The sequence below is a fragment of the Quercus suber genome, unplaced genomic scaffold (assembly GCF_002906115.3).
Source record: "Quercus suber isolate HL8 unplaced genomic scaffold, Cork oak 2.0 scaffold_75, whole genome shotgun sequence".
Lineage (NCBI taxonomy): Eukaryota > Viridiplantae > Streptophyta > Magnoliopsida > Fagales > Fagaceae > Quercus > Quercus suber.
In genome coordinates, this window is record NW_027069540.1 from 1,434,914 (window position 1) to 1,445,237 (window position 10,324).

General features: G+C 35.5%; 1 protein-coding gene across 1 annotated transcript; it reads right to left on the reverse strand.

The window, feature by feature from the left end:
* Positions 1-245: 245 nt before the first annotated feature.
* On the reverse strand, positions 246-10,103 carry LOC111998193 (SUPPRESSOR OF GAMMA RESPONSE 1). The gene is made up of 6 exons (XM_024030607.2): positions 9,863-10,103; positions 5,671-5,812; positions 1,991-2,177; positions 1,415-1,908; positions 703-1,098; positions 246-565 (listed from the first exon to the last, which is right to left on the reverse strand). Exons 1-6 carry the CDS (start codon positions 9,868-9,870, stop codon positions 509-511), a joined length of 1,284 nt encoding a protein of 427 aa, XP_023886375.1. The 5' UTR covers positions 9,871-10,103; the 3' UTR covers positions 246-508.
* Between the last annotated feature and the right edge of the window lie 221 nt (positions 10,104-10,324).

A 10,324-nucleotide genomic window follows, 5' to 3' on the forward strand; every position in this document is an offset into this window, starting at 1 on the left:
AGAACTTTGCAACTCTAAATTCTAATAAACTTCTAAATCAACTTATTTATAAAATGAGATAGTAAAATAGATAAAGTAAATTTTTAAAGTATAAAATAGCACTTTTTTGGCATCCCGAATGCTAGTGCTCAGGAAACAAGAACTTCGCAACTCTAGATTCTAATAAACTTCTAGATCAACTTATTGTTTTCAAATCAAACCTTGAAGCTAATTTTGAGACTTAAAAAAGAAACTTTGCAAGAACATTTTAAAGAGAACAAATAGATCATATCTTTGATCTTCTCAACAAAGGTATATAATTAGAGCATGAGTTATATAAACAGTGACTTCACCGCCACAAATTACAATTCAAGTTTCCAGCAAAAGATTATACCTCGCCCGTATAAATATACAGTTCAAACTGCGAAAAAAACAAACTGTATTTAATCCAAAGACATTCTAATAGGTGAAGTCTATACAAAAAGTGGGCACAAAATTACCACAGTTAATATACCCAAACCGGCCACATTCAGTCAATCACCTTGCCGCCACCCCAAGCTATATAACTGTCCTGCGATCCAAAATCCTACAATACCCATTTCCAGAAAATATTGTAATTAATTCCAAGCACAAAAAAGACAACAATCAAAGATGTTCAAAGGAAATATCAGAATTTGATTACTTTTGCATAATGCAAACAAAATGGTAGAGAAGACAACATACAAGCTGACTGAGTCGGAATTCTGTTGGTGTATCATGTTCTATGTTTGCTGGATCACACGCAAGGTATTGGCACTCCTCTAGATCCTTCTTTAAATCCTCCGGTCCTAATTGAGCATAATCAGAAAGACGAAGTTTGCCATTCCCATTCTCATTTCCATCCCTATTGGGAGACTGGCTTTGAAAAATATCATCACATAGAGACAGTGCTTCCACAAGTTGTTGAGAATCCAAAAGATGTTGCGACTCACTCTCCCACCATTTTGGATCTTCCTCAAGATGAACATCATTATTATCCATCACTTCACCAGTATGATTTTCTACCTTGGGCTGATCATCAAAATCAGGCATTTTGTATTCAGGTTCAACCTCTTTTTCTATACACTCATTTGCAGGATGCTTCAGTAGAAAAACAAAAGAAGGGTAATAAAATATCAGTATCACATAGGCACTTGAGTTAAAATGTAAAAGGTATATATTTTCAGCAATTTACTTTTATCTTGGAATTTTCTGTTATCAATCCAAGCGTGCCATGTCTCAGTTCTTCCAGACAAAAGGAGTCCAAAAGTACATCAGAAATGGTAGCCTCCGATTGGTAACTAAAACAATTGTGAGGCGAAGGCAGAAGATATGAAACAGCATGTTTTCATAACAAAAGATGAAAGTATGTTCATGCTGCCAGGAGAGAGAGAGAGAGAGAGAGAGAGAACTCTACCTGAGCCAAGGGAACTTCACTAGTAACAGTAATATCTTGCCCAAGGTCGTTCTTTGAACAGCGCCTTTCAGTATAAGGAGGTGGGTCAGGAGTGACAGGACCGGCTTTTACAGTCACTGGATCAGTGGTTTCAGGCAAATCTTGATCAATCTTTTCAACCTGCTTGACTTGCTGTTGCTGCTGCTGGTAAAATATTTTAGAGATAACATACTCCCCATCCTGTTCCTCCTCTGCAGTTCCTAGGTGATATTGATGCATAACCCAGTTAGTTTTCTCAGCTTTGCCTCCTCTTTCCATGCTCATGTAGAGAACCATAATCTTCTTACACCCCCTTTGAACCCCATCAAAGATCACTGGCTTGGTCCTACCAGTTTTGTGCCAACGGACATCACCAAAATCATCACCATGTATCTTTCTACGCTTTCGAGTTCCTGTATTGTAAGCCTTGATTGCTCTATGAAAAAAGTGAGATACACTTCCATCCTGCTTGACACCTAAAATTATTTACATTTCAAAATTAAAATAATGATATACAATAAAGAAAGAAGAAAAACATGCAAAACTCTTCCCGCCAACCTGGTAGATTTTGAGGATGGGCATAACAGATTCCATCATCTTTTTCAACAGTTTGGATAAACTCGTCAATAAAAGGATGGGGTTTTAAATCCCCTTCTCCAACTTTCGCAAGTAAGTGCCAGATAATCTCATGATCAGATGGATCAAACTTCACACCTCTAGGTAATCCTGGCCACTCTTGAGCAACCTAAAAACAGACAGGATTCATATTATTCCGAATATTTACAAGTGGTACAGTTTATCTTACAAACAGAAAATTTCAGCAACTTAAAAAAATTCTTTTGACAATAAGTGCTGGACAAGTTTATTTTCTTCTTCTTCTTCTTCTTTTTTTTTTTTTTTTTGGGCGCACTTCAAGCCTACCCCTGAAATTTGGGCTGAGACCGTCAAGATCTCAAAATGCAGAACCATTTGCAATCCCAATTCACAAAATGTACTATGTATGTTCTTAAGAAACTAGTCATAAGATGCAAAGAGATATGAGTCTATAACATTTCAAACAGGTTATGTAACAATTCAAAAACCTAATAAAATAAATTAACCATTTAAAACTACATTGAAAGGTGATCATGGTAATCCCATATGATGCTGATATCCCAGTTGGGACAAATGTAGTCCAAGTTTTGTATAATAGATATCAAACTCATTAGAGTGGGAAAGTGGTTCAATCCCAATCTCAACCCATGAATGTACAACAACCAGCAAAGAGATGCACCAACATATAGAATGCAATCTTTCAATTTTTCCTGCCTGCATTGGCACAGATTGAGTGGCTAATTACATCGCAGGTTTTCTAATTGGTGCATGGATATTTATTTCAGAGATGCAATACGCACATGCAAAAGTGGTAATTCAAATTCAGGTCAATTAATAAATGCATCAAATAGAATGAAATCAACATGAGTTCAATACTCTGCCAGTTCCGAAACAAGTGTTGAGAATATCCAAACCCTAACTCAGTAAAGTTCAGGTTGGGCCACTCAAGTTGCATTAAACCATTCTGACTACTCAAATTCAAAACAGCAGAATTTACCTAGTTCTATTCATCCATATAACAACCTGATATTTCTCATATGAAAGCAGGAGGCCATGGGCACCATACAACTCAGTCAGACTTGTGGAAGAATAAAGGAAAAAATAACATATACTAACACAGAATAGGACCAATTTTGCAACTTCTATCAACTAGCTATAGGCAACATAGATGTTAACCCAAATATAGTAAGTTATGATCATAACACTATGGACTAAAAGCCCACTCAAACAATGTTCTGGTAGTATACATTATCATATATGCCATATAACATGAGGCATCATCTCTCTAATATGCCCTAAAAGGTATGAAAACTGAAAAAGCACGTTGTCACTAATAGTGATTGATAAAAATTCGAAACCAATTACATATTATCGGAGTACATGTGGGTTAAGGACATTTACAACCATGAAAAATACAAGCATTTTTCTTTTCTCATGCAAGTGCATTATGTGAGCTCTAAATCAGCACAAGCATGATAACTTGATAAAGCATGGGAAGTACCGTGCATTGAGATTGTGGGGAACTAAATATTGATTCACATAATTACACTTCTGCACTTGTAGAGCTGTTGTAGCCCTATTGGTCACCACTCACCATTTTGTATGTCAAACAAGTAGTTAATTGCCTCAATGCAGTCAGTAAAGAATATCTCAGTAAAATTTTTGACCAACATAAATTACAAATTTAGGGCATGGAAAGCAAAATTTTCTTACCCAAAATCATCTTCATATCTATGGTAACTATAATGATGACATACAATGTTGACAAGTCATACAACATATGTTTCAGAAGTTTTCAGGTTGATATTCTTCAATCACAAGTTATAAAAAATTTTGCCTTGTTAACAGCAATTTGTAATTGTTAATGCTAGAATCTCAGTTGCAAGGAAACATTAGTTGATTGCGCTAAAAATCTTAAAAGAAAATGTCAGAGGCGCCTATCTGAAATTTGTGATGGGATACTATAAAACTGATAATATGCAGTGAATTAGAAAAAAATGTATATGATCTTATTTAATTCCAAGCGAAGGACAACAATTTTTCATCCTAAATGTTAAAGCATGGTAGAAAGATAAGGAAAAGTGAAGCATCAATGTTTCAAGACTAAGCACCTCAGCTTCATAGCAGTGCCCACATTCAAGCAGTTGCATAGAAGAACCTCCCCATCTCTATTAGTTATTGTGTCAAATTATCATCAATAGCAATCCAAGAAAAAGAAATTACAAGTGAAGTGTATGTCACATGTGACATTGGTTCTACACATCAGTTACCATTTTGATGGAAATAACCAATACTTAAGAAAACTACATTATTTCCCCTATTGGGTATTAGTTTCGACTTTCAACTTCATTTTCATAAAAGCTCAGATATAACGATTGCTAAGCAGTACAAACCGAACTCATAAATAGTTATCAGATGATTGTTCAATTTCCATAGTTTCATGTACAAAGATAAAATGTTAAAAACCAAATCAACAAAGGCAATTTCAAATTCATGTGTGACAACTACTAAATTCAGTCTTATCAAGAACCACCACATACTCATAAAAAAATAAAAACCTGGGTACAATCTTTTGTTTGAAGTTAAGGTAGTCATGGACCATTCTTATCACTCAAGATGCTGAATTATTTTCATAATGGGCCAGGAAAAGAAAGTATTCTGTGTCATTTTCTAAATGTATATTTATATATAATTAATCTTGTTTTGACTTTTGATTATGTGCAACTTTTCACCTACTAGACCTTAAGAAACTTCAGGATCATCATACAATTCTTTTATCGCAAATACTTTCATAAAAGCTCAGATATAACATCCTAGTCCCCCATTTGATTGCTAAGCAGCACAAACCTAACTCATAAATAGTTATCAGCTGATTGTTCAATTTCTATAGTTTCATGTACAAAGAAAAAATGTTAAAAACCAAATCAACAAAGGCAATTTCAAATTCATGTGTGACAACTGCTAAATTCAGTCTTATCAAGAACTACCACATACTCATATATAAAAATAAAAACCTAGGTACAATCTTTTGTTTGAAGTTCAGGTAGTTGCGGACCATTCTTATCACTCAAGATGCTGAATTATTTTCATAATGGGCCAGGAAAAGAAAGTATTCTGAGTCATTTTCTAGATGTATATTTATATGTAATTAATCTTGTTTTGACTTTTGATTATGTGTAACTTTTCACCTACTAGACCTTAAGAAACTTCAAGATCATCATACAATACTTTTATCGCAAATTCTACCACAAAAAAATAAATAAATCTAAAGCAGGTAATAAAACTTTATGGTGCAAGTTTTCATACTAATCAGCCTTCATAACTAAAAATCAAACTAGTTTCTACCACCTGAGTAAAAAAATTAAACAAAATAAGAAACAAGGGGAATGTATGTGGGGGAGAGGGGGGGGGGGGGGTACCCATGCAAAGAATTGAGAATCAAATAGAAACTTATGACTCATTAGACACAGGAAAGTTCAAGAAGGGGGGGGGGAGGGGGGAGGGAATTTCTTCAAGAAATATAGGAAAATTAAACAGAAACAATGTTAACAAGTCCTGGAAACAGCAGCAAGCAAAACATTCAAACAAATTTTTATCCTCTTAACAAAGTCATATTTAAGCTTAAGAAAAGTTAGAGACTGTACATCACTGTTGTCAATCATAAACTGGCAATTAGGGCAAGCTCTGCTGGGGTTGCTTTTCCATGTAACTCTATCAGGATGACATGTTGCAGATGCACTCTTTATTTTCGTAGCAATTCTGTTACTATCCACCAACCATGATGGTCTGCATAAATTACACAAATTACTTATAATAAGAATCAAGGCATACTTTTAATAACAAGGAGAAATATTGTAATTACACAGGATTCTAATTTTTTTTTTTTTTCCTTTCTGATTGGTAAGTTACACACACACACACGGTGGGTCTTGAACTCACAACCTCACCCTCCACCTCGCACTTACAAGAGAAAGACATACCAATTGAGCTAGAGCTCATTGAAACACAGGATTCTAAGTTGTTAGTACAACAACGATAAAAAATAATAATAATAATAATACATTTTAAAATATAAAAATAAAAAGAAAAAAGAAAAAAAAAAAAGGTGTTAGTTGAGCTAGAGCTCATAGGCACTCAGGATTCTAAGTTGTTAGTACAATAAAGATAAATGTAAAGAAATAATTGATGGTGAAAACGAGAATCACGAGATCAAGAAATAAATATTAGGAATCTCAAACAGGTTATAAAAGACAAGCCCATTATATTATTAAATCTAAATTGAAATGTTTCAATTTCCTACAGTCTCATTAAAATTTTCTTGGGTCTATGGCATGCTGCCTAAACTAGAGATAACCTAAGAAGCACGGGTGCGTTTCGGAACTCGGGTGCGGGTGCGAGACTCGGCAATTTTTGAAAAAGGTGGGTGCAGGTGCGGCGGGACTCGGCGATTAAAAAATTATTAAAAATATTTTTTATTTATATTTTTAATATATTGCTAACTATATAAACATATACCATACTTTTTCACATTATATAAACATATACCAAATTTAATAACTAAAACATGATGTTCATAAATTAAATACAACCCAGACTCTAGAGTGGCTGGAATGCAGGACTGAGTGGCTGGTTCAGTGAAGTGCAGCCCAGACAGCACAGAGAAGAGAGAAAGAGAGATGGAGTTGGAGTGAGGAGGCTGTTTTGGAGTCTCTGGACGAAGTGTGAGGGAGTTTTAGATTTTAGGGTAAGTAAAACGGTGCGTTTTGCACCTTTTTTTTTTAATTTCGGCCTGAACCGGCCGTTTAGGCGGTTTCGGCCGATACGGCTGAAACGGCCTGAATCGGGCCGATTCGAGCCGCGTCCTGACACAGCACAGATGTGTCACGTGGCCCGACACGGCCTGACACAGCACGGACGCGCGGTCAGCGGCGTCCGACGCACGTCGCCACATCGGGCCGTGTCCGACGCGAGTGCGGCGCCTCTAGTGCCGCGTCCGTGCTTTCCAGGAGATAACAAGAGAAATGCAATGATCATGTGCTTCAGTCTAACACAATCTATACTGACTATTTGGATTTATAGAAAAGGGAATATTTTTAATTAATAAATAGATAAATAAGTGGTGCGGATTGGAGAAAACCAAACCAACCCTAACTTACTGCTATGCGGTTGTGGTAACCACATGGAAATATTTTATTCATCCATCAATAAACCTTTATAAGTTGACAGGAACCAGAAATTCTTTGATGGTTGAAGATTGATTCTTATCTTTTTATGTTTTATTTAGTTTTCTCCAATAATCAATTTCTTCAGCTTGAACCATATACATAATCAGACTCAATGACATGAAGCTTATTATGCTTCAGTAAAACAATAGCAACCAGGAATGACATCAGATGAGGGCCAATTACAGGTTTCCTTTCACATTATCATCGCTATAATCAATTGCAGGTCATTTAAAATGACAACAACATGTCTAAGTAAATTAATGAGACCTGTTCCACTTTGTTATCACAATGTAAAGACAAAACCAATATTTGCCCAAAATGGAAAGGATCAATGGCTACAAGTTCCAAGTAGTCACCAATCGAGTGATCTCAACATCATGATATCAACAAGAAAATACATGATCACGATCCTTGTAAGAAGAAGTAAATGACACATAAGACTCAAAAGACAAACTTTATTGTTGTAAAATGTAATTCTGAACACAGATACTCAACACATAAATACACAGATAAATACACAGGAAGCACAATAAGAAAGATATAAGAATATAAATGACATTGAGTACCAATATCTGAAATTGAACTTCCCAATAGTGCCTAACATAACAAAAATTCTATCTTCTACTTCTTCATTTTCCCTTTTTGATTGGTAATTACAGACACACCTAGTGGCACCCTCCACATTGCTCATCCAAGTGGAGGAGATGCCATGTGAGCCAATGCTCATTTGGCATAACATTATTCCTATATTCTAATAATTCTATACCCAATATAACATACAAGTAAATTGAGCATAGAAACACATAACAATAATTAACCACTTAAGTAGAGGCTCCTACCCTCCTTCCAACTATGATAATCTCAGGGGTCAGGTATGGAAAACAAAAATACATGAGGCATAAAATGCTTCTCTGGAGGATTGCTGCAGATTGCCCCCCTACAAAGGAAAAAATTGGGAAATTCTCTGAGCTCCCTGATGATGTGTGTCGGTTGTGCAATTCTGATTTCTGAGAAGGAATCAGCACTACACATTTTCACCAAACATCCACTGACAAAAGCTCTATGGTTGTGTTGTCAGTTAGGAATCCGACTTGATGATTTTAATTTCAACAACATTACAGATTTTGTTAAGTTTTTGTTGAATCCACCATCAGCTCCATATATGGGAATAAATGGAGATGATATTCTACAATTTGGTGCAATTATATGTGATCAAGTGTGGAAGCTAAGAAATGGAATATTGTTTGAAGGAACTGAACTGAGCCATGAAGACATTAGAGCTCAGCTCTCCAGAGCATTTGCAGGGTTCAAAGGTGTTAGAACTAACACATCAACATCATCTCCACCAAGAACTAATGCTCAGTGGATAGTGCCTTGTAGAGGGTCATTGAAAGATAATGTCGATGCAGCGGTTGGAAAGTCAAGATCCATCATTTCTGCAGTGGCTAGAGATTGTAGAGGGGAGTTGGTATTTGCCTGCACCAAAATGGGCAAACACCAACCTCCCTCTGCAAGCAGAGGCTAAAGCTCTTAGGGAGGCAACCTTCCTTTCAATACAACTTCCGTTTGAATCCATATGCATTGAAGGGGACTCCAAGGTGTGCATCCAAGCCATATCCAATCTGAACGTAAATACCCCATGGAGGATCCAAAATATAATCTCAGAAATCATCTCTCTTGTGAACCATGCAAATAGGCCTTCTTTTTGTTAGATTCCAAGAGTAGCCAATAGAGCCACCCTAAATGGTCTATATGTAATAGGATAATTGGTTTTTTTGATGTTAGTAACTGCCCCCCTTCTCAATGATGTTCTAAGGGTGGAGACACGTTCGTAAAAAAATAATAATTAACCACTTCTTAAGTTCACAAATTGTTTCCCACTGTTGCCACACCATTTTCAGGCATAGAGATTCCATTCCAGAGCTACAAAGTACAATCTCTTTTCCTAGTACATTTTTTTTATATAGAGAACTTAAAACCTTTCATTAAACAGAAGAAAACATTTAATCATGATGGAGAGCTTATTCCCAGAAACAAGGATTCTCTTCCATCCAAACCATAGAGTCAACAATACTAATAACATGTTTTGCTAAGAGATGGGCAGGTTTATTTCCTTGTCTACATGCATGAGAAAAAAAAAAATCATTAGTCAGCGATTAACCAAAAATTATAAAACCCAAATAGTAAATTTGGTTCAAAAATCTTTTTTTTTTTTTTCTTTTCTTTTTTTTCCTAACACAAAAATAACTGCCCAGGTGGTCTCCATTCCATTCTGTAAAACACCAATGAATAATATCAAACGAAATCTCAGTTATAAATAATAACTAAAATAACCAAACAAAAATCACCCAGATATTAAAACAGTCATTCTGATATGAAACCTAAATAACCCATTAACTAGTTGGTCCGTCCGTACAAAAATAATGGGTCAAGTTGGGCAATACCTAACTAAACAAATATCATAACAACCAAACCCCTTTTTCTTCTATTATGATTTCTGAGGCAACCCAACAAAACAAAACAAAACAAAAAAGAGTTTTTAACATTCAATTTATACTGCTTCAATGTGATTCCTGCGATGAATAGAGAGAGAGAGAGAGAGAGAGAGTACCCAGCCATGTGAAAAGGTTAGTGATGAAGTTCAGAGATTCAAAACCAACGTCAGTTGTTTGTCTTTCACTGCTTCTACCTCAGCCTTCTTTCTTTGTTGGAAGTTCAGATTTTGTTGAAAGTGAAGTGGTAGTATATTGTGTATAACGATAAAAAGTAGTACCTATATTCTATTTTCCTTTTTCCTTTTTTTTAATTATTACTGTATTATGATTATTTTGAAATTTGAAACTGTATTACTGTTATTCAGTACGAATTGCTTGGGAAAAAGAGATATAATTTGCTGATAAAAAAAAAGAAAGAGATATATTTGTTTGTGCTTTGTGCTTTGTTTCTGTTTTTGTTTTTAAAAGAAGTAAATAATGCCGCCACTTCTTCTTGACATGGCAAGTGGTAGGGTTTGGTGTGTCTCGGTCGTATGTAGAGAGCTGGTGACTTGAGTTTGACTTCTTTGATCATTTAA